Below are 26,220 nucleotides of genomic sequence, written 5' to 3' on the forward strand. Positions count from 1 at the left end.
TTTCCCCTCGTTCATGACGAGAAGTCCGGCTGGCTTAGATCATGTGCTAACAAGACGGAGATATTTGGACATAAATGATGAGCTTTTTTGAACAAAACTACATTCGTTATGGACCTGTGATACCTGGAAGTGACATCTGATGAAGAGAATCAAAGGTAATGGATTATTTACATAGTATTTTCGATTTTAGATCTCCCCAACATGACGTCTAGTCTGTATCGCAACGCGTATTTTTCTGGGCGCAGTGCTCAGATTATTGCAAAGTGTGATTTCCCAGTAAGGTTATTTTTAAATCTGGCAAGTTGATTGCGTTCAAGAGATGTAAATCTATAATTCTTTAAATGACAATATAATATTTTACCAATGTTTTCTAATTTTAATTATTTAATTTGTGACGCTGACTTGACTGCCGGTTATTGGAGGGAAACGATTTCCTCAACATCAATGCCATAGTAAAACGCTGTTTTTGGATATAAATATGAACTTGATAGAACTCAAAATGCATGCATTGTCTAACATAATGTCCTAGGAGTGTCATCTGATGGAGATTGTAAAAGGTTAGTGCATCATTCTAGCTGGTTTTATGGTTTTGGTGACCCTGTCTTTGACTTGACAAAACATTACACACAACTCTTGTAAATGTACTGTCCTAACATACTCTAAATTTATGCTTTCGCCGTAAAACCTTTTTGAAATCGTAAAACGTGGTTAGATTAAGGAGATGTTCATCTTTCAAATGGTGTAAAATAGTTGTATTTTTGAAAAATTTGAATTTTGACATTTATTTGGATTCAAATTTGCCGCTCTTGAAATGCACCTGCTGTTGATGGAGTGCACCACGGGTGGCACGCTAGCGTCCCACCTAGCCCATAGAGGTTAACTTTAAGCTGTTTGAGAACCTGAGCAAATAAATGGGAGGTAAAGTTAGATCCCTGATCTGACTGGATGATTTTTGGAATCCCAAATGTTGAAATAAATTGAGTTAACGCTTTCACTACTAATTTTGAAGTTATGGTACGCAAGGGAAAAGCTGCCGGATATCTAGTTGCTTGACACATAACAGTTAATAAGTAGCTATGACCTGACTTGGACCGTGGTAAAGGCCCAACACAATCGATAATAAGATGCTCAAAAGGTTGCCCTACGGCTGGTATTGGATACAAAGGTGCTGGCTTTACAACCTGGTTTGGCTTGCTTGTGCGCTGACATGTATCACAAGTTTTAATAAACTGAGATACATCCCGCTTTAAATGTGGCCAGAAAAAATAATGGAGTATGCGATCATAAGTTTTACGAACACCCATATGACCTGCCACATCACCATGTGAAGTTCGCAACACTTTATTCCGCAAAGTAGTAGGTACAACTATGTGAAAGACTGGTTCTCCTAGACCCTGATCATAGTGTGGAACCGATTTCCTAACCAACAGCCCATCAAGAAGAAAATAACACTGAGCACTACTCCTCACCACTGAATCAGGAACAACTTTCTCAAACAGATCAGCCAAGGTAGTATCAGCCTTTTGCTCAGCTATCAATGAATCTCTAGAACTAGTCAACTGTTCTGTCTGGAGTTTGACTGACAACTCAAGACTTTCTGGCTTACTCTCAACCTTATTATGAGAGGCAGCGCGGATAACAGCACAAACTGGAAATATCTCAGGAGATACACAGTTGCGATCTGGAGTTACCCTTGCTGAGGACACTGAAGGTTGTTTACTTTTCCATCTGCCCACACCTTACTACCTGCCAAATCATTCCCCAAAATCATGTGGACTCCCTCTACTGGCAACTGGGGTCTAACCCCAACATCTACATCACCCTCTACCAGACCACATTTTAGGGTAACTTCATGTAAAGGAGAAGAGAATGGAACTAAACCCATACCACGTACCATTACACATCTGCCAGTATCAGACTCCTTAGAGAATGGCAAAACAGATTCCAGAATAAAATAATCTAAACCTCCAGTGTCTCTTAAGATCTTGATCGAAACATTTTGGTTTCCATCTTTCAGGGACACTACACCATCTGAAATAAAGGCTGAAAAATCACAGTGGGAAGACTGAGAATCAAACTCAACTAGCGGCTGAAAAAAACTCACCCTGGTGGTCAGAGGCTGAAACAGGAGCTGCCATCACATTTACATTTACATTTAAGTCATTTAGCAGACGCTCTTATCCAGAGCGACTTACAAATTGGTGCATTCACCTTATAATATCCAGTGGAACAACCACTTTACAATAGTGCATCTAAATCTTTTAAGGGGGGGGTTAGAAGGATTACTTTATCCTATCCCAGGTATTCCTTGAAGAGGTGGGGTTTCAGGTGTCTCCGGAAGGTGGTGATTGACTCCGCTGTCCTGGCGTCGTGAGGGAGCTTGTTCCACCATTGGGGTGCCAGAGCAGCGAACAGTTTTGACTGGGCTGAGCGGGAACTGTGCTTCCTCAGAGGTAGCGAGGCGAGCAGGCCAGAGGTTTAACTTGACCTGACTTCTTTGATTTAAGTAGAGGGCAATCTTTCTTCCAATGTCCTTCAACTAAACAGTAGCGACAGGTATTAGCATTCACCGGTGCTTTAAGTCCTCCAGACCCAAACTTCTGTTGAGGCCTCTGGAAAGAAGCTCCAGAAAAATTTGACCTACTATTCCTGGAAGTAAAGTTATTTTTATGGTACATGTCACTGTTTGACTCAAAATGGCTTTTATGTGTTAGCCTGTACTCATCTGCAAGGACTGCTGCATCACTTGGAGACTTAACTTTACGTTCATTAATGTATGTAGCAACCTGGTCAGACACAGAATTTTTAAACTGTTCTAACACAATCAAATTAGACAGATCCTCAAAAGTACTAACTTCTGAAGATGTACACCAACGATTAAATGCAGAAGTCAAATCACAAACAAACTCAGAATAGGTTTGTGAATCCAGCTTTTTCCTGTAACGAAAACGTTGACGATATGCCTCCGGCACAAGTTCGTAAACCTTCAGAACTGCTGATTTAACTTTAGCATAAACTTTACTGTCAGCTACACTCAGTGCTGCAAAAGCCTCACGTGCTTTACCTATAAGTACACATTGCAACAACATAGTCATGTCCAAATCAGACCAAGCTCTAGCTTCCGCAATACGCTCAAATAAAGTAAAGTATGTATCTGGATCTGACTCATCAAATTTAGGCAACAAACGAAGATTCTGTGAAACATCAAACTGTGGTAATTCTTCTGGCTCTCTTGGCTTGCTCTCTCTCTCCCTGCTCCTCCAGGTATGAGCCTGTTTCGTTTGTTCCTTGGTTGGTTTATTTAGTTTCCACTCAGTCATGTTTACACACACATATTCATGCATCCATGCACCTTACATACACCTTACATTATGACATTTCCACACCTCATTCCTTTTTCTTTGTGTAAAGTTAATAGTCTTGTTTTATAATAAAGAACTTTTTGAATTGGCCTATACCGGTTGTTGATGTCCTCTCATTTTTGCCACAGGCTATGAGCCGGCCTGTGACAAGCCTCACATGCTTTCAGGAGACCTCATCAGGATAAAACATGCTGCTCCATAGGCCACTGATCAGGAGGCCTCATCAGGATACAACATGCTGCTCCTTAGGCCACTGATCAGGAGACCTCATCAGGATAAAACATGCTGCTCCTTAGGCCACTGATAAGGAGGCCTCATCAGGATACAACATGCTGCTCCTTAGGCCACTGATCAGGAGACCTCATCAGGATAAAACATGCTGCTCCTTAGGCCACTGATCAGGAGGCCTCATCAGGATACAACATGCTGCTCATTCACTGCTCTCTCTCACCAGGAAATTCTTCGCTCCATTATCAAGACAAATAAAGACCTAAAGCACCATCATATCCAAATGCCTGTAGCTCTGTACTGTAACAATATTATGAAGAGGAAGAGAGCTCTGTAGCTCTGTACTGTAACAATATTATGAAGAGGAAGAGAGCTCTGTACTGTAACAATATTATGAAGAGGAAGAGAGCTCTGTAGCTCTGTACTGTAACAATATTATGAAGAGGAAGAGAGCTCTGTACTGTAACAATATTATGAAGAGGAAGAGAGCTCTGTAGCTCTGTACTGTAACAATATTATGAAGAGGAAGAGAGCTTTGTACTGTAACAATATTATGAAAATTCTTTACCTTCAAAAAAGTCTGCCATGAAAAGACTTTCCTGGCGGCATTGGATCGCTGTATTCTGGTGGACATTTCTGCAGGTTGCAGCTGGGAATTTAGCTGGAGAATTGTTGTTCCCTTATTTTTCTTTTGTTTGCTTAAAAAAAACAGCCGTTGCAATATTCATAAAGTGATGATCGTTCCATGACCACACACACACACACACACACACACACACACACACACACACACACACACACACACAGCAGTGCTGTTAATACTGGAGGGCTTCAGGCAAAAAATACGGTACTAGAAGCCTTATGGTGCTCTTTCATTGTTTCATTAGTCACACACACACCACACACACACACTTCACGCTGTCTAAACGTCAGTTTAATTTTCAGGTTTTCCAGTCTTCATAGGACATTAATTCATCAATCTGTATGCAGAACGGCCCCTTATAACTTCAATTCAACCTGTAATTATTCCTACCTGGGGGTACGTCCCAAATGGAACCCTATTCCCTTTTTTAGTGCACTACTATTGAAAAGAATTGCACTATGTAGGTAATAGGGTGCAATTTAGGATGTAGACTTCTTGGAGTCATATGGTTGGTGATTGGCTTCAGGTATCCTGCTGGAAGGCTTCTGCAAATTAGCCCACACACACACACAGAGTGAGAGAGAGAGAGGCCCATTGCCCTGATTGCTCACATCTGGTCATTAAAGTTGTATGTGTTTTCTGCCAGAGAAGTGGTGCTGCAATCACAAGATGGACAGAGGAAGAAGTGGCACCACCTGCATAGCAAACTACAATCTGATTGATCCCTGGGTTAATTACTGGGCTCTGATTGGCTCTATAGGGGTTATTAATAGTACTTTGTTATAGGCTGCTGTACAGGTGTTGGATCTTAATTTGACCAGTATTGTTCACAGCAAAATAATCCTGCAGCAACAGGATTTGAACACTGACACTTTTCCACCGATGTAATGTTGTTTGATCGGTAGTTAGGCTATTATCTGGCCAAAATCAGGGCCACATGAAACGTGCAGTACTGTTAATATAACCGTGTGGGTTTTCAGTGAATTTATGTAAATCACGAAGCTCATCTGCAGGAAAATTATCAGCGATCAAAGTAAGATCCTGCATGTGTAGTGACACCCTGAGTCCAAACAGAGGACAGCAAAGGGAGAGTCAACAGGCACTAATGATCGATCAGGAAATGGATCCTTATTTATGAATTTTTTTATTATTATTTTTTTTCACCCCTTTTTCCCCCCAATTTCGTGGTATCCAATTGGTAGTAGTTACAGTCTTGTCTCATCGCTGCAACTCCCGTACGGACTCGGGAGAGGTGAAGGTCGAGAGCCATGCGTCCTCCGAAACACAACCCAACCAAGCCGCACTGCTTCTTGACACAATGCACATCCAACCCGGAAGCCAGCCGCACCAATGTGTCAGAGGAAACACCGTACACCTGGCGACCGTGTCAGCGTGCACTGCGCCCGGCCCGCCACAGGAGTCGCTAGTGTGCGATGAGAGAGGTAGCCTGATGGTGTTAGAGTGGATTGTAGTCAAGGTAGCCTGATGGTGTTAGAGTGGATTGTAGTAGAGGTAGCCTGATAGTGTTAGAGTGGATTGTAGTAGAGGTAGCCTGATAGTGGTAGAGTGGATTGTAGTAGAAGTAGCCTGAGAGTGATAGAGTGGATTGTAGTAGAGGTAGCCTGATAGTGTTAGAGTAGATTGTGGTAGAGGTAGTCTGATAGTGTTAGAGTGGATTGTAGTAGAGGTAGCCTGATAGGGTTAGAGTGGATTGTAGTAGCGGTAGCCTGATAGTGTTAGAGTGGATTGTAGTAGAGTTAGCCTGATAGTGTTAGAGTGGATTGTAGTAGAGGTAGCCTGATAGTGTTAGAGTAGATTGTGGTAGAGGTAGTATGATAGTGTTAGAGTAGATTCTGGTAGAGGTAGCCTGATAGTGTTAGAGTAGATTGTGGTAGAAGTAGCCTGATAGTGTTAGAGTAGATTGTGGTAGAGGTAGTCTGATAGTGTTAGAGTAGATTGTGGTAGAAGTAGCCTGATAGTGTTAGAGTAGATTGTGGTAGAGGTAGTCTGATAGTGTTAGAGTAGATTGTGGTAGAGGTAGTCTGATAGTGTTAGAGTAGATTGTGGTAGAGGTAGTCTGATAGTGTTAGAGTAGATTGTGGTAGAGGTAGTCTGATAGTGGTAGAGTAGATTGTGGTAGAGGTAGTCTGATAGTGTTAGAGTAGATTGTGGTAGAGGTAGTCTGATAGTGGTAGAGTGGATTGTAGTAGAAGTAGCCTGATAGGGTTAGAGTGGATTGTAGTAGAGGTAGTCTGATAGTGTTAGATTGGATTGTAGTAGAGGTAGTCTGATAGTGGTAGAGTGCATTGTAGTAGAGGTAGCCTGATAGTGTTAGACTGGATTGTGGTAGAGGTAGCCTGATAGTGGTAGAGTGGATTGTAGTTGACGTAGCCTGATAGTGTTAGAGTGGATTGTAGTAGAGGTAGCCTGATGCTAGTGTTAAAGTGGATTGGGAAACCATATACATCCATAATGGACTGGATCAACTAGGGCCTGCAGTCATTCCCTCCCAGAGCTTCAGGGGCTGCATGCATTGGATTCAGCCAAGCCACTGATGAATTGGAGAGAGAAATCACTTGAGTGTGTATGTGTACAGTATGTACGTGTAGTTTATCATTCAACCCCCTCTCCTCTACCTCTCCTCTGAGGACTCATGGACTTGCATTAGTCATTAACTCTCTGCTCCAACATGAATAGATGTCCTGTAATGCTAAGTAGTCGCTGCGTTGCTCGTCATATTCCATGCCTTGGAAAAGTCAAGTGATTTCTCTGTCTCTCGCATGCACGCGCACAGACACACTGGACACACACTGGACACACACTGTACACACACACAGACACATACACACCACCATATGTTAATGATGTATGTACATCTCTGGCTTCCTGGGTGCCCTCGTTTCCTTCATTCATTAATCCTGAGTGAATAAATACCTTAAATCATTGTATAATCTAGTACCTTTGTAGACCGGAGTTACAGTATAGACTACCCATTATTATACCATAGTAAGTAGATCATTATTACATTGTAGTAAGTACATATATACTGCATGATAATAATAGTCATGTATAATGTAGTATATTTGTGGCCCTACAGAACGTATTGACCATAATGTTACAATGCACACTGTTAAAATAAAGGTGCTTAGCAGTTTGAACCCGTCTATGGATTTCACATGACTGGGAATACAGATATACATGTCTTGGTCACAGATACCTTTAAAAAAAGGTAGGAGTGTGGATCAGAAAACCAGTGAGTATCTGGTGTGACCACCATTTGCCTCATACAGCGCGACACATCTCCTGTCGTACCCGTCGATCCAGAGCATCCCAAACATGCTCAATGGGTGAGATGTCTGCTAAGTGTAAAGGCCATGTAGTTCCCACTATGTAGGGAACTGGGAAATGTTCAAATTCCAGGAATTGTGTGCAGATCCTTGCGACATGGGCTGTGCATTATCATGCTGAATCGAAGTGATGGCGGCGGATGTATGGCACAACAACGGGCCTCAGGATATTGTCACGGTATCTCTGTGCATTCAAATTGCCATCGTTAAAATGCAATTGTGTACGTTGTCCGTAGCTTATGCCTGCCCATACCATTACCCGACCGCCACCATGGGGCACTCTGTTCACAACGTTGACATCAGAGAACCTGTGATCTTTTATTTCAGCTCATGAAACATGGGACCAACACTTTACCTGTTGCATTTATATTTTTGTTCAGTGTAGATCGGTGATATAAATGTTATGTTCAATTCAGATTACCATGATTTGGTTAAGGGCAAGAAGGACAACTGCTTGATGCATGGCTGCATGTATATAACAAACAGATTAAATGGAAAATACTCATTGATACAGGTACAGCATGCTCCTTCTGACACGACATTCAATATAAACTGCTCTTCGTTCTCTGTTGACAAATCATTTTTATATCAACACAGAGACACAGCACTTTATATCACTTTGGTGTTGTGGAGTAACCTATTTCTGGACACATTATTCAAATCTCACAGGATGCGTCTCAAATAGCACCCTATTCACAACGTAGTGCACTGCTTTAGACCAAGAACCACAGGGCTCTTCAAAAGTAGTCCACTATGTAGGGAATAGGGTGCCATTGGGCTCTGGTAAAACTAGTGCACTATGTAGGGAATAGGGTGCCATTGGGCTCTTGTAAAAGTAGTGCATTATGTAGGGAATAGGGTGCCATTGGGCTCTGGTAAAAGTAGTGCATTATGTAAGGGTAGGGTGCCATTGGGCTCTGGTAAAAGTAGTCCACTATGTAGGGAATAGGGTGCCATTAGGACGCGGCCCCAGTGTGTGGAGGGAGGTAGGAGAGGCTGCCTTCTATTTATTATGCTTTTCTTCTGGAGTTTAGACTGATCTACTGCACTGGATACACATGTTACATCACACACACACACACACACACACACACACACACACACACACACACACACACACACACACACACACTTCCTCGTTTAAGGTGTTTATTTAGTAATGGCTAATGGCAGTACATCTTAACAGTCTCAGTGGTTGTAATGGCAGTACATCTTAACAGTCTCAGTGGTTGTACAGCTCACATGTTAACAATGTCAATGGTTGTAATGGCAGTATAGTTTAACAGTCTCAGAGGTTGTAATGGCAGTACAGCTTAACAGTCTCAGTGGTTGTAGTGGCAGTACAGCTTAACAGTCTCAGTGGTTGTAGTGGCAGTACATCTTAACAGTCTCAGTGGTTGTAGTGGCAGTACAGCTTAACAGTCTCAGAGGTTGTAATGGCAGTACATCTTAACAGTCTCAGAGGTTGTAATGGCAGTACAGCTTAACAGTCTCAGTGGTTGTAATGGCAGTACATCTTAACAGTCTCAGTGGTTGTAATGGCAGTACATCTTAACAGTCTCAGTGGTTGTAATGGCAGTACATCTTAACAGTCTCAGTGGTTGTAATGGCAGTACATCTTAACAGTCTCAGTGGTTGTAATGGCAGTACAGCTTAACAGTCTCAGTGGTTGTAATGGCAGTACATTTTAACAGTCTCAGTGGTTGTAATGGCAGTACAGTTTTACAGTCTCAGTGGTTGTAATGGCAGTACAGCTTAACAGTCTCAGTGGTTGTAATGGCAGTACAGCTTAACAGTCTCAGTGGTTGTAATGGCAGTACATCTTAACAGTCTCAGTGGTTGTAATTTCAGTACAGCTTAACGGTCTCAGTGGTTGTAATGGCAGTACATCTTAACAGTCTCAGAGGTTGTAATGGCAGTACAGTTTAACAGTCTCAATGGTTGTAATGGCAGTACATCTTAACAGTCTCAGTGGTTGTAATGGCAGTACAGTTTAACAGTCTCAATGGTTGTAATGGCAGTACATCTTAACAGTCTCAGAGGTTGTAATGGCAGTACATCTTAACAGTCTCAGTGGTTGTACAGCTCACATGTTAACAATGTCAGTGGTTGTACAGTCCACATGTTAACTGGGGTGTTATTTTTAGGGCCCATTATGCTGTTTGTTCATTCACTGGTACCTGCCAATACCTCTAGCTAAGTAGTGGTTCCCTCTTTTGACAGAGGATGAAGGAGAAACCATAATGCATTTAATTTTACCCTCATTTTCCATTGATGCCAGACTGACAGCAAACAACCCATTACTCTCCCTTATGTTGTGCTAGTTAAAAGAGCCATGAAAATTACAGAGCTGCTCTCAAATGGCACCCTATTCCCTACATAGTGCACTAGTTTTGACAGGGCTTGTGTCCAGGCTCTCTCTTTATGGAATGGCAGCAGAGTGTTTTTGCAGTACAGAGACTATGTCCTACAAGCCCTATAGGCCCTGGTCAGAAGTAGTGCGCTATGTACAGATGGAGGGTATTAATTTGACCAGGATTCTCACAGCAAAATAATCCTGCAACAACAGGATTTGAACGTTTAGTCCATAATGTTGCTTGATCGGTGGTTAGGCTAGTACTTGGCCAAAAGTAGGCTACGTAAAAGGTGTAATACTGTTAATATAATCGTGGGTTTTCAGTGAATTTATGTAAATGTATGTAAATCACAAAGCTTATCTTCGTTTCCTGCTGGCAGGAACATTCTCAGCAATAAAAGAGTGATCAAATTAAGATCCTGCATCTGTAAGGAATAGGGTGCCATTTGGGACACAATCACAGTATATTTGGAACCAACAGACAGCTACACTAGCTCCATTACTGAGCGCTCTCTCTCCTCTCAGCCTCCTCTTAGTCGCCTCTCTCCAAGTCTGCATCATTTTCATGCTTAAATGGATTTATTGTGAATACCGCATAAGAGAGAATAAAGGAGACGGCATCGGTCAAAATCGTGATTTATGACCCTATGCGTCTGATTTCTGACCCTATGTCCGGCTGGTTCGTACATGCCCAAATAAGGGCATCCGGTCTGGACATCCTGGCGGGAAGGTGTCACGTGGTTAGGGTCATATAGTTTTATCCTGTTCTGTCACGTGTTAGAGTGTGTGTTATATCTATATTGCATCTCTTTGAAGTAGTCATGATGATTGATGTGTAGGGCCCTCATTGAACTGGGGGGGTTGTGTTTGAACATTTCAAAGAGGATGACCCCACACCCCCCTATTTTATTGCTCTTAGGGTTGTTGTCTATGAATTAGGAATGTCCGGGGGGTTATGTGTTGGAGGCAGACGTCTTATAAATACGCCCCAGACACACATGCGGCCCCAGAACACTAAACAAGATTTTAAAAATAAAACATGGATTTTGGTAAAGCAGTGATGACCGTAACAACGGAAGCAGGACCTCGGTTGAAACATAGAGAAAAGACCCAGTATAAAGCAACAATATACGACGCACCAAAAAAGCGGTTTATATGTGTGTGTAGAACCCAAATACCTCCCGCAACTGCACTGAAAGATCAAGTGATGATGTCTAATGGACAGCACTGGGGGTATCAGTTTGATTACCAGGCCCGTAGAGTGAAACTCTATACTGTAGCCGAAGGTGGAGAATATACAGACCAGACTTTAGGAGTGGACTATGGGGTTGAAGACTGGGCGGTTTTTCGCAAGGTTTTGTGTCCCGAACTGAGAGTTATCACCATGGGGTATAGCTTGTTCACGGGCTACGAGACCCGTTGGGAAGGTACCCCAGACTCCTCAGGAAGAGTATTTCACAGGGTGAAAATACAGAGAAAGAATGGACTTCCATGTGGCTGCGTGGAGTTCTATATCAGCAACGAGGAAACCCGCAACCAAAACATTCGTGATGGTGGCCTGACTGGGGATTTCAGGTTGCGCATGCTTATTCCTTTTAAAAGTTGGGATCTAATGGAATTGAGCATGTTAGAGTTGTTGGACGTTCTTTTTGTACAGAGCCAACAGTGGCAGAGCATTGTTCGGCTAAGGAAGTGCATAATATATACGAATCCTGAGGATTATGATTCAAAGGAATCCCAAGAAGGCTCATCCTCAGAAGGGTCAGCCCCCGAAGAAAACTAAGTACGCGGCTGCGTTAACCACGCCCTGACCCCACCCAAAGGCCTGGTTCTACAATAAAAGGAGGTCCGTTAAAGCCTCCACTTCTTCATTTCAGCATATACCATGGATATTCCTACAACATACCTGGACTCTGATACGTCATGGGGGCCAGACCCTAAGGACTGTATGCCTCGCAGCCAACCATTCTACTCCCCCCAGCCAAGACCCTCGACACCCCCCACATGTCCACAGCCTGAGGATGTGTTTGATGGGGTGGTCAGTACTATTTTTGTGGACACCATCAACATCCACGAGAAACTCAAAGAAATCCGACAAACCCTGGTGGACGACAACAAATACCGGGAAGCTGTGGTGGAGGACGTGATGACTTTCTGGCTCAACAAAACCCCAGAGACCGAGTGACAATACCTATTTGTTATTTAGATGTAAAGCAATGGGGAACTATATACATACGTTGTTAGAGAGAATAAATACGTTTTTTCTTTTGAGAGAACTTACAAATGTGATGCATCAAATTATTGAAAATAAAGTGAACAATGTATCATTCTACACAACCCATAATACCTGGGCTAATGTAGAGCGTGTGCTAAAAATGGAGCAAATCATGAATCATGTACGACATACGGGCGAGAGTATGCAATGGACACAACTGGTCTCCTGTCTTGTGGATGATTCTGAAGAACTAGAAACAAACTTGTCTAAGATTTTAGTTTATTTGTTTGAAACACTGTTTAATTGTAACATGTATCACATGTGTTGTTTATATACTTATATATCTGATGTGTGTGTTTTAAAAATTCAGCGACAAAAGCCTGTAAATCTAAACCAAATATACAGGTGTTGCATGCTGGGATCACTGAGAAAACGGGGACAAGTATCCTGCAACGAATCCTAAATTGTCTGTATATGTAATACATGATGTTTGCAAAAATAAAAAAATAAAAAAATGAAACTGAAATGTTGTCGTTATTTGAAAGTGGCTCATTAACGTTATTGTACCTCAGAGAGGCAGGAAGGATGGCGGCGCAGATGTTGAAAAAGGTGTATTACACCCCCTCTAACCCTGGGTCTTATCGGGGTAAGGAGCATTTACAGAGAGCTTTGGCCGAGGGAACAGGTAGCCGGTTAGGCGTTGCTCAAGTGGATGATTGGTTAGCCGCGCAGGATGCTTATACTCTGCATAAACCTGTACGAAAACAATTTCCAAGAAATAGAGTTTTTTCGACTCATGCCCTGTCCCAGTTTCAGGCGGATCTATGTGACATGCAGGCCCATGCAGATAAAAATGATGGAAATCGATACATGCTAACGGTTATAGATATTTTCTCTAAAATGGCCTTTGTAAGGGTCTTAAGAAATAAGAGTGGGGCAGAGGTGACCAGGGCCTTTGAATCTATCTTGAAGGATGGAGGAGTCCCCAAGAAAGTGCAGACTGATGGCGGAAAATAATTTTTTAATAATACTTTTCAGAAACTCATGAAGAAGCATAATATAGTACATTTTGCTACTGGCTCGGATTTGAAAGCTTCAGTTGTCGAACGCTTTAACCGCACTCTGAAGGAGCGGATGTGGAGATATTTTACAGCTCACAACACGCATAGATATATCGATATAGTTCAAGATTTAGTAAAGAGTTACAACTACAGCTACCATAAGAGTATAAGGATGAAGCCCGCAGAGGTCTCTTCTGAAAACTCGTTTCAAGTCTTTAAAAATCTGTATGGTTTGTTCCCCCTTCGCCGTAAGAAAAAAAATGATTTTAAATTCATAGTGGGGGACATGGTACGTATATCAAAGTTGAGGGGTGTTTTCGACAAGAAATATGAGCAAGGTTATAGTGACGAAGTGTTCACCGTTAACGAATGTCTACCTCGCATACCCCCTGTCTACAAATTAAAAGATTATGACGGGGAGCTTATCGTTTTACGAGAAGGAGCTACAGAAGGTACAGGTGGTTAAAGACAAAGTCTTTCACGTGGAGGAAATTCTAGATCATAAGAGAGAAAGGGGCAAAAAATGGGTCTTGGTCCGTTGGAAAAACTGGCCCCAAAAGTTTAACAGTTGGGTTTTAGAGCAAGATGTGGTGGAGGCAACGGGGGTTAACTTAAACCCTCAGGCATGATAAATACATCGTCATTCGCGTGTACACAGGAGTGCATCATGGAACATAGCGGCTTCTACCTGACCCTCCCCAGTAATGCGTCTGCACACATATATAGTAAGAACCAAAGTTCTAATTATACAACCAACTTTCCAAAGCCTATAGAGTTATCCGAGGCCTGGGAAGTAGGTCTCAGCGAGATTACATACCCCAACAGCTGGTATAATATCAAAGAGAAGGACCGGGATTTTTATTGCAAAAGGATATCGGAACCTGTGAAACTTATAAAGATTAAAAAAGGGTTCTATAGAACCGTCGACAGGATCGTCTCAGAGTTGAATGAACTCCTAACCCAGAACAATACGGAAATACTCTTGAGCTACAACCCTATTCATAAACGTGTACAAATCTCAGGGGCTGCGGATAGGGGTATAAAGACCACCGGTAATTTAGCCTACATGTTGGGGCTGGTTCCCAATAAATGGACGTATGTGAAAGATAAATTAACCCCATTCCCTGCGGATATACATGCAGGGTTTTACAACATATTTGTGTATACCGACATCATATCATATCAGAGGGTAGGAGACAGTTGTGTGCCCCTCCTGAGAACAGTTCATATAGAGGGAAAGGATGTAGGGATAGTCACTGTCATCTACGACAAGCCACACTACGTACCTGTAAGCAAGAAATATATTGAGAACATTCTGGTTGAGCTTAAAACGGATCAGAACGAAAACATCGAATTTACTTATGGTAAAACGATTGTAAAACTCCACTTTAGGCCTTCCAAAGCCTCTCTACATATATAATATCTTATTAGTATTATATATTATAATTTTATATCGTTTTTTTTATAAACATAATACAAAATAAAATAAAAATGGTTATGGAACAAAACCACCATCTCGACCCTAACCGCTACGTCTCATACTATGTTGATCAAGTGGGTAAAGGGTTACCCGGCTATCATGGATCCCCGACCATGTACGGTTCGGGGATAGGCGGTATATTTCGTAACCTCTTTAGGATGGTTTTACCGTTTATGAAGAGAGGCCTCAGCATAGCCAAACCGCATTTAAAATCAGCGGCTAAAAATATAGTAAGTGAGATTGTAGCCAATGCTATGACCCGAAGGGCGTCACCAGATGCCGAGCATCAAGAAGGCTCGGGGCTTATGATGTTGTCTCGAAGACCAAAAAAGAGACCTCCAGGTATAAGGCGCAGGCCAGCTCCTAAAAAGCAGAGGTTAATCGTTAAAAGAAACTCATTAAGTGAAAGACGGGGTAAAGTGAGGAGGTCTGGACCTAAAACGACAAAAAGAATACTCGGAAGTATTTTCTAAAAGAACCAAGAAACATGGCTCTTTTACACCGCATGTCCTCTGAAGCTATAAAGACTGAGCTCGATCTTTTCACAGCCCCCTTAACCCAACATTCAATAGATAGGTCCAGTTATGTGGAGATAGCCCCACTCTCTGCCATTACAGACAACGGTCCTATAGAATTTTTCATACCAGGCCACGGTGACAACTATCTGGACCTCAACAACACCTTGGTGCATTTACGTCTAAAAGTGACCAAAAGAGATGGTACTAATATTGCAAACGATGCCAAAGTGAGTCTCATTAATTACCCCTTGGCCACCATCTTCTCCCAAGTGGATGTGACTTTGGGTGAACGTCTAATCAGTCGAAGCAGTGCCACATACCCCTATAGGGCCATCATGGAGTGTTTACTCAACTACTCCGAAGACACTCTCAAGACACAATTCAGCGCCGGGCTGTTTAGCAAGGATACTGCAGGAGTCTCTATGGAATCGATAGACCCTTCCACCGGTGCAAACAAAGGACTGGAGGCACGCGCTCGCTACTGTGTCAAATCTCGAGAGTTTCATCTGCTAGGGCCTATACACTCTGACATTTTCTTTCAAGAACGTTTACTCTTAAATTCGGTTGATTTAAGACTCAAATTAACCAGGGCCAAGGATGAGTTTTGTCTGATGTCTGCCCAAGACGGGGACTTTAGTTTAAAAGTGTTGGGGGCAACGCTTTTTATTAAAAAAGTGTCTGTATCTCCGGCAGTTCGTCTGGGTCACACACAGGCTTTGATGAAAGGAAATGCCCTATACCCTCTCCAAAGAATTACCATGAAAACCTTTAGCATACCTGTGGGCAGTAGAATCTGCAGTCAGGAAAACCTTTTTCTAGGCCCTTTACCCCGCTATGTGGTTATAGGTTTGGTTGATCACGCCTCTAATACGGGCAGCTTACATAAAAACCCATTTAATTTTCAACACTTCAATGCAGAGTATGTAGCTCTCTGTCAGGACGGACGTCAGGTCCCTGCTAAGGCTTTCCAACCGCAATTTAATAACAACATACCTGTGCGAGAATTTTACAATCTATTCCTGGCTACCGGGAGGCATCTAAAAGATCTCTCTTTACCTATTGACAGAAATGATTTTGCAGAGGGTTACACATTGTATGCTTTCAATTTATCCCCTGATGATGACACCTCTGGAAATCTGTCTGTGGTGTCCCAAGGCAACCTCAGGCTGGAAATGCGTTTCCGTACACCTTTAGCCTGTACAGTTAGCATGATTGTTTATGCGTGCTCTGATTCAATATTGGAAGTGAATGCCCGAAGACAGGTCTTAGTGGATTATTATTAAGGACTGTTGAGCAAAGACATGAATACCCAAGAGTTGGAAGGGCTCATGACCCGCTTGATTGGAAAACAATTTTATGGCGTGTGGGCTTGTGATGAATTACCTATTGAGAAATGGCCTGAGCGGCCGGCCATGTTTATTGTCAATACCCATCCTAAACACATGCCAGGTGAACACTGGCTAGCTGTGACACTAGAAGATGAAGGAGGAAGAAAAATCTCAACTTTTTTTGATTCCTACGGCTTTCCCCCTGGTTTTTCACATTTTCCCAAATCTATTAAAGATTTTTTGACCAAAAACGGATCAAAGATCTACTACAGCATCAAACAAGTGCAAGATAACCTTTCCACTAAATGTGGTCAACACTGTGTATTCTACCTGTGCCAAAGAGCCCGTGGAGTTTCTTTTGAAGATGTTATGTCTCTTTATAATGATGATTTAAGAAGTAATGATAGCGTCGTAGATTGTTTTGTTAGAAAATATCAAAAGTGTTCAAATATGTGTCCTTTAAGACCGTGTAATCAAGGCGTATGCTCACGTCAAATGTTTCAAGAATGCCACAAATGTTAAATTGCTTAATTTTTCGAATAAAACTTTATTGAATTTAATCATAGTCGTTCAAAAGTCATTCAAAATTCATTCAAAAGTCATTCAAAATTCCTTCAAAAGTCTAACCACCCCGAGAGATCGGGATTAGGAAAAGGTCCGGAGGCGTTCATGGGGCTAAATGAGTCATCATCATCCCCTTCATAGGGGGGAGGGTTTGTTGGGACATCTTTAGGGGTGCTGTAGCTCGGTGAAGGGTTTTGTTTTAAAGCTTGAATCTGTTGACGAAGCTTATGGTTAGGTACCCCCGAGATGGGAATGTTGAGGATTGCCAGGGCCTTAAGAAACTGAGGCCACCCTGGTAGTCTTCTGTCATCAGCAACCTTGTGGGCTGTCGTGGTACTTTTAAGCAAGTCAAACATATGTGAACCCTTGACAACAGAGCCCTGAAGGATAAACTCTCCTTTGTCATTCCAAGTAGCGGAAGGTTTTGACCCCCGGTTGCAACTACCATTTTCGGCCTTAATCGCAGGCCCCTCCAACAGTGGTAAAACTTGTTTTGTAAAAAGTATTTTAGAGAATTCTGAACATGTGTTATCTCAGAAGCCTGACAATATTGTGTGGTGTTATTCATGTTATCAACCTATGTATGATGAATTGTTGAAGAAAATAAAAATCAAGTTTGTTGAAGGAATACCTGAATCCCTGTCTGATGATGAACTTTTACCTCCACATAAAAACAATCTGCTGGTTTTGGACGATATGCTATTTGCAGGTAGCGAACATCCTGAAATTGCACGAGCATTTACCCAATATACTCATCATAGAAACCTGTCTGTGCTTTACTTGGTGCAGAATGTGTTTCACCAAGGTAAAAACAGCCGTACCATCAGTTTGAACGCCAATTACATGGTTTTGTTCAAAAACCCTAGAGACAAACTACAAATTAACACTCTAGCTCAGCAGATGTACCCGGGAAGGAAGTCCTACTTTATGGATAGCTATGAGGACGCTACCAAAGAGCCATTTTCTTATTTAATCGTGGATTTAAAAGCAAATACTCCAGAACACCTGAGGCTCCGAACAGGCCTGTTCCCGTGGGAGTGGCCGGCGGTGTACATTCCTAAAAAGTAGCCGTTATGTCTCTGCGTTTAAAAAGAAACCTGCCCCTCTTGAGAAGCCTAGTTGGGGCTACAGCTAAAGAACGGAAGGCCATCTTGGGTCACTGTTCTTCAGATCTCATATTATCCCTATGTGAGATTGCTTTGAATCTTCTCAAAGGGCGCATTCCACTCACCCTGACCCAATTAAAAAAATTAAAGAGACAAAAAACCGCGATCAAACTCTTTGCCAATAAAAGAGCCAGTCTTCGAAAGAAAAGACATAGCCTACAACAGTCTGGGGGTTTTCTTCTGCCGTTGCTAACTATAGCAGTACCCTTCATCACCAGCCTTATTGCTGCCAGGCGTGGGGGTTGAACACAGAGTGTGATGGCAAATAAAATGTACTTGGTGCCTCAACAAGAGTTGGATAGACTTAAAAAACAAATGCAGGGTCCTGAAAATATCAGACAAACAGCTGAAAATGATTTGGATACGGCCATGAAGGATGTTTTGAACCGAAAAGGATTGAACCCCTATGATAAGGTTAAAAAATACACAAACCTCTTGCAAAGGTATTTGACCTTGGTAAAACAAGGTGAGAGAGATACCAACCATTTAACGCTTTCCCTAACTGAACCTTTAAAAGATGACGCGCTTAGAGAGAGCCATCCCCCGGTAATGCCTGTACCTGCGATCTTACCGGCTGAAGATCATATGCCTGTTGAAGATAATGTTATGCATGACATGTTGACACATGTTCCGGCACGTAACAGGAAAAATGCTAGATACATTATGAACAAGCTAAAAGACTCAAAGGGGAGCGCTACTTGGAATGACAAAGGAGAGTTTATCCTTCAGGGCTCTGTTGTCAAGGGTTCACATATGTTTGACTTGCTTAAAAGTACCACGACAGCCCACAAGGTTGCTGATGACAGAAGACCACCAGGGTGGCCTCAGTTTCTTAAGGCCCTGGCAATCCTCAACATTCCCATCTCGGGGGTACCTAACCATAAGCTTCGTCAACAGATTCAAGCTTTAAAACAAAACCCTTCACCGAGCTACAGCACCCCTAAAGATGTCCCAACAAACCCTCCCACCTATGAAGGGGATGATGATGACTCATTTAGCCCCATGAACGCCTCCGGACCTTTTCCTAATCCCGATCTCTCGGGGTGGTTAGACTTTTGAAGGAATTTTGAATGACTTTTGAATGAATTTTGAATGACTTTTGAACGACTATGATTAAATTCAATAAAGTTTTATTCGAAAAATTAAGCAATTTAACATTTGTGGCATTCTTGAAACATTTGACGTGAGCATACGCCTTGATTACACGGTCTTAAAGGACACATATTTGAACACTTTTGATATTTTCTAACAAAACAATCTACGACGCTATCATTACTTCTTAAATCATCATTATAAAGAGACATAACATCTTCAAAAGAAACTCCACGGGCTCTTTGGCACAGGTAGAATACACAGTGTTGACCACATTTAGTGGAAAGGTTATCTTGCACTTGTTTGATGCTGTAGTAGATCTTTGATCCGTTTTTGGTCAAAAAATCTTTCATAGATTTGGGAAAATGTGAAAAACCAGGGGGAAAGCCGTAGGAATCAAAAAAAGTTGAGATTTTTCTTCCTCCTTCATCTTCTAGTGTCACAGCTAGCCAGTGTTCACCTGGCATGTGTTTAGGATGGGTATTGACAATAAACATGGCTGGCCGCTCAGGCCATTTCTCAATAGGTAATTCATCACAAGCCCACACGCCATAAAATTGTTTTCCAATCAAGCGGGTCATGAGCCCTTCCAACTCTTGGGTATTCATGTCTTTGCTCAACAGTCCTTAATAATAATCCACTAAGACCTGTCTTCGGGCATTCACTTCCAATATTGAATCAGAGCACGCATAAACAATCATGCTAACTGTACAGGCTAAAGGTGTACGGAAACGCATTTCCAGCCTGAGGTTGCCTTGGGACACCACAGACAGATTTCCAGAGGTGTCATCATCAGGGGATAAATTGAAAGCATACAATGTGTAACCCTCTGCAAAATCATTTCTGTCAATAGGTAAAGAGAGATCTTTTAGATGCCTCCCGGTAGCCAGGAATAGATTGTAAAATTCTCGCACAGGTATGTTGTTATTAAATTGCGGTTGGAAAGCCTTAGCAGGGACCTGACGTCCGTCCTGACAGAGAGCTACATACTCTGCATTGAAGTGTTGAAAATTAAATGGGTTTTTATGTAAGCTGCCCGTATTAGAGGCGTGATCAACCAAACCTATAACCACATAGCGGGGTAAAGGGCCTAGAAAAAGGTTTTCCTGACTGCAGATTCTACTGCCCACAGGTATGCTAAAGGTTTTCATGGTAATTCTTTGGAGAGGGTATAGGGCATTTCCTTTCATCAAAGCCTGTGTGTGACCCAGACGAACTGCCGGAGATACAGACACTTTTTTAATAAAAAGCGTTGCCCCCAACACTTTTAAACTAAAGTCCCCGTCTTGGGCAGACATCAGACAAAACTCATCCTTGGCCCTGGTTAATTTGAGTCTTAAATCAACCGAATTTAAGAGTAAACGTTCTTGAAAGAAAATGTCAGAGTGTATAGGCCCTAGCAGATGAAACTCTCGAGATTCGACACAGTAGCGAGCGCGTGCCTCCAGTCCTTTGTTTGCACCGGTGGAAGGGTCTATCGATTCCATAGAGACTCCTGCAGTATCCTTGCTAAACAGCCCGGCGCTGAATTGTGTCTTGAGAGTGTCTTCGGAGTAGTTGAGTAAACACTCCATGATGGCCCTATAGGGGTATGTGGCACTGCTTCGACTGATTAGACGTTCACCCAAAGTCACATCCATTTGGGAGAAGATGGTGGCCAAGGGGTAATTAATGAGACTCACTTTGGCATCGTTTGCAATATTAGTACCATCTCTTTTGGTCACTTTTAGACGTAAATGCACCAAGGTGTTGTTGAGGTCCAGATAGTTGTCACCGTGGCCTGGTATGAAAAATTCTATAGGACCGTTGTCTGTAATGGCAGAGAGTGGGGCTATCTCCACATAACTGGACCTATCTATTGAATGTTGGGTTAAGGGGGCTGTGAAAAGATCGAGCTCAGTCTTTATAGCTTCAGAGGACATGCGGTGTAAAAGAGCCATGTTTCTTGGTTCTTTTAGAAAATACTTCCGAGTATTCTTTTTGTCGTTTTAGGTCCAGACCTCCTCACTTTACCCCGTCTTTCACTTAATGAGTTTCTTTTAACGATTAACCTCTGCTTTTTAGGAGCTGGCCTGCGCCTTATACCTGGAGGTCTCTTTTTTGGTCTTCGAGACAACATCATAAGCCCCGAGCCTTCTTGATGCTCGGCATCTGGTGACGCCCTTCGGGTCATAGCATTGGCTACAATCTCACTTACTATATTTTTAGCCGCTGATTTTAAATGCGGTTTGGCTATGCTGAGGCCTCTCTTCATAAACGGTAAAACCATCCTAAAGAGGTTACGAAATATACCGCCTATCCCCGAACCGTACATGGTCGGGGATCCATGATAGCCGGGTAACCCTTTACCCACTTGATCAACATAGTATGAGACGTAGCGGTTAGGGTCGAGATGGTGGTTTTGTTCCATAACCATTTTTATTTTATTTTGTATTATGTTTATAAAAAAAACGATATAAAATTATAATATATAATACTAATAAGATATTATATATGTAGAGAGGCTTTGGAAGGCCTAAAGTGGAGTTTTACAATCGTTTTACCATAAGTAAATTCGATGTTTTCGTTCTGATCCGTTTTAAGCTCAACCAGAATGTTCTCAATATATTTCTTGCTTACAGGTACGTAGTGTGGCTTGTCGTAGATGACAGTGACTATCCCTACATCCTTTCCCTCTATATGAACTGTTCTCAGGAGGGGCACACAACTGTCTCCTACCCTCTGATATGATATGATGTCGGTATACACAAATATGTTGTAAAACCCTGCATGTATATCCGCAGGGAATGGGGTTAATTTATCTTTCACATACGTCCATTTATTGGGAACCAGCCCCAACATGTAGGCTAAATTACCGGTGGTCTTTATACCCCTATCCGCAGCCCCTGAGATTTGTACACGTTTATGAATAGGGTTGTAGCTCAAGAGTATTTCCGTATTGTTCTGGGTTAGGAGTTCATTCAACTCTGAGACGATCCTGTCGACGGTTCTATAGAACCCTTTTTTAATCTTTATAAGTTTCACAGGTTCCGATATCCTTTTGCAATAAAAATCCCGGTCCTTCTCTTTGATATTATACCAGCTGTTGGGGTATGTAATCTCGCTGAGACCTACTTCCCAGGCCTCGGATAACTCTATAGGCTTTGGAAAGTTGGTTGTATAATTAGAACTTTGGTTCTTACTATATATGTGTGCAGACGCATTACTGGGGAGGGTCAGGTAGAAGCCGCTATGTTCCATGATGCACTCCTGTGTACACGCGAATGACGATGTATTTATCATGCCTGAGGGTTTAAGTTAACCCCCGTTGCCTCCACCACATCTTGCTCTAAAACCCAACTGTTAAACTTTTGGGGCCAGTTTTTCCAACGGACCAAGACCCATTTTTTGCCCCTTTCTCTCTTATGATCTAGAATTTCCTCCACGTGAAAGACTTTGTCTTTAACCACCTGTACCTTCTGTAGCTCCTTCTCGTAAAACGATCCCTCTATCAGAGACACACACCCCCCTTTTTTTGTTTTGTTTTGAAACACACACACACAATTACCCTCCCTCACACGCACACACCCCCCTGCGCACGCACGCGTCTTTCCGGAATTCCTTTTTTCTCAAGCGCTGCCTGGGGATGGCTCGAAAATGCATAGCCCCTAACTTTAAAGGTGAGATACAGCCTTAAAACCATTTATTTAATTCATAATATTTAGTACAGACCTTTTTAAAAACAGCTTGTGCAATATTGTAACACGCATTAATGTTCGAGCTATAAACAACGTTTGAAGAAATGACAGATTCCCGTTCGTTAAGGGGTAGCTTTAAAACCATTTATTTAATTCATAATATTTAGTACAGACCTTTGCATAATTAATACAATACATTTCTACTGTTCCTTTCTTACGGATAACGGGCCCGGCTATAGGGTTGTCACTGAACCCCAACCGCCGTCTGTGTCCAACTCCCCAGCGTCAAGACTCGGTAAGTTTTCACCCCAGGGATAGATCCTACGTCTGGCCTGTAGACTGTCGCCCGTGTGTCTTAAGGATAGAAGCGGCCATCGACGTAATTGTTCACGATTTTTGAAAAGATTGTCCAGCTTATTCATCAGGGTTATGAATATAGGGTAATCCCTCCATTTAAAGCTAAACACAGGCATAAAATAATTCACATCCTTGCAGGCTTTCGATAATACATATGAATTTACAGACTTGGTAGCATTTGTACTATCATATTGTTCACATGCTAAAATTGTCACTTTGGAGTCGGGGCTATAAGCCATTGAAGAGATCCTGATGGCTTGTAAATCATAGCGACCCTCCACCCGCTCTTCCATAGCATAACCTGGCACGGCTGTACCACTCAGGGCCTGTTCAATTTGACAGAGCGCTAGCCGTATCTTAAGCCATTCTCTCATACGCAGTGCAGGAGAAAAACTCCCGGCTTTTGCATGATAAAGGGGTCTGGGGCCGCTGTCTGTGAAAATCTTCACTGTTGAATCCTCAGGTTTGAACATATATGTCATGTGGCCATCACTAGTATCCAAAAACTCTTTAAAACATTCTGGGGCCTCACCCCAAAGATCCTCGATGCTTTTATCATTGGGTTCGCGACAAGAGACGCATAGTACCCCGAGAATTGGCCTAGGAGACATAATTTTCTGTTTAATGTTCAGGGTTTTTATTTTTAAAATCTTGTTTAGTGTTCTGGGGCCGCATGTGTGTCTGGGGCGTATTTATAAGACGTCTGCCTCCAACACATAACCCCCCGGACATTCCTAATTCATAGACAACAACCCTAAGAGCAATAAAATAGGGGGGTGTGGGGTCATCCTCTTTGAAATGTTCAAACACAACCCCCCCAGTTCAATGAGGGCCCTACACATCAATCATCATGACTACTTCAAAGAGATGCAATATAGATATAACACACACTCTAACACGTGACAGAACAGGATAAAACTATATGACCCTAACCACGTGACACCTTCCCGCCAGGATGTCCAGACCGGATGCCCTTATTTGGGCATGTACGAACCAGCCGGACATAGGGTCATAAATCAGACGCATAGGGTCATAAATCACGATTTTGACCGATGCCGTCTCCTTTATTCTCTCTCGCATATTCTTATGAGATCTCCCTTCCCTTGCTGTCCCCCTTTCTTCCTCTTGCTCTCTCTTCTGGTGTTTATTTATCTCTCTCTTTCCATGTCCTCCTCCTGCCCCTCTCTCTCATTTGTTTCTCTCAACCCTCTCTCTTTCTTTCTCCTCTCTCTTTTCTCTCTTTCTCTCTCTCTCCCTCTCTCGTTCTCCTGACCTCTCTTTCTCATCCCTCTACCTCCCTCCCTCCCTCCCTCTTTCTCCACAGATATGGGCTGCCTGTCGGTAGGAGTGGAGGATCATGTATGATTGAAATAGCAGTAGATAACAGAACAGTGAAACGTCAGGAGGAATCCTTGTTCCAGCCCGTGTCAGAGGTAAGGCCAGTTATCTGACTCAAGAGCTTCATGGCACCCTTTTTCCTATATAGTGCCCTCTATGGACCCTGGTCAAAACTAGTGCACTATATAGGGAATAGAGGGCCATTTGGGAGGGGGGGGGGGGGGGGGGGGGGGTGCAACAGCAGTGTCACGTCCTGGCCAGTATAAGGGTTAATTGGTATTGTAGTTTGGTCAGGACGTGGCTGAGGGTATTCGTTTTATGGTATTCGGGGTGGTCTGTTTGTTGTAGGGGATTTGATTTGTGTATTCCGGGGTTTTTGGGCACTGTTCCTTGTTATGTATGTCTATGAGTGATCTAGCTGTTGTATATCTATGTGTGGTCAATTGGGGTTGGGACTCTCAATTGAAGGCAGGTGTTGTCCATTTGCCTTTGATTGAGAGTCCCATATATTAGGGTGTGTTTGTATGTGTCTTTTGTGGGAGATTGTTGTGTGCACTGCGTTTGTTTGAGCCTGCCACACTGTTGCCGGTGTGAGTTTTGTTTTTCTTCAAGTGGATACCTTACCTGTTTTCATCAGGAATAAACATGAGTGTCCACAATCCCGCTGCATTTTGGTCCTCCTTTCCTCAACACAACGAAAACCGTGACAAGCAGTGATGTATACAGATACATACTGACAATTAGTTAATACATGGAAAGCATAACATGCACTATACAAACATGAAGAACAGCTGCTCTTTCCATGACATAGACTGACCAGGTGAATCCAGGTGAAAGCTATGATCCCTTATTGATGTCACTTGTTAAATCCACTTCAATCAGTGTAGATGAAAGGGAGGAGACAGGTTAAAGAAGGATTTTTAAGCCTTGAGACAACTGAGACATGAATTGTGTATATGTACCATTCAGAGGATGAATGGACAAGACAAAATATTGAAGTGTCTTTCAACAGGGTATGGTAGTAGTAGTCAGGTGCACCGGTTTCTGTCAAGAACTGCAAAGCTGCTGGGTTTTTCATGTGTATCAAGAATGTTTTGGGGGGGTGGGGGGTACAACTAAATATTAAGAAGGTGTTTTTAAATGTTTGTACACTCAGTGTACATATCTATCTAACTGAAAATACCTCAGGTTATAACTCTGAAGCGTAGCATGTCTAGTATGGATGATTTCAAACAAACTTGAGTTGCAATATTATTTTTGTGGCAAAACAATTATAGCTCACTTATTATAGATGCATTATGCAGAAAGTGCTCCACCATTTCCTGGTTTGCTAAAATGTAAATAGTTTGAGTTTATGTAACAAAACAAGCAAGTATAGTGTAGAGAATCATTGTACTAAACCGCTTTGAAATATCTTTTCCATAACCAAAAATATTGTATTTTCAGCTGTTTTGAAGCTGGTGTAAAAAAATGAAAGTAAAAGATGCA

The 26,220-nt window shown here is 42.3% G+C and overlaps 1 protein-coding gene across 1 annotated transcript in view; it reads left to right on the forward strand.

Annotated features, from left to right (window-relative positions):
- The window catches only part of eys (EGF-like photoreceptor maintenance factor), a gene marked incomplete at its 5' end in the record, with an annotated part of 444,052 nt that overhangs the window by 351,749 nt on the left and 66,083 nt on the right, over positions 1–26,220 (forward strand). The window contains 1 exon segment of the mRNA XM_082972800.1: positions 24,719–24,827. Within this exon segment, the coding sequence (XP_082828926.1) occupies positions 24,719–24,827 (109 nt within the window).

This window comes from Salmo salar, chromosome 01 (genome assembly GCF_965601325.2).
Source record: "Salmo salar chromosome 01, fSalSal1, whole genome shotgun sequence".
NCBI lineage: Eukaryota > Metazoa > Chordata > Actinopteri > Salmoniformes > Salmonidae > Salmo > Salmo salar.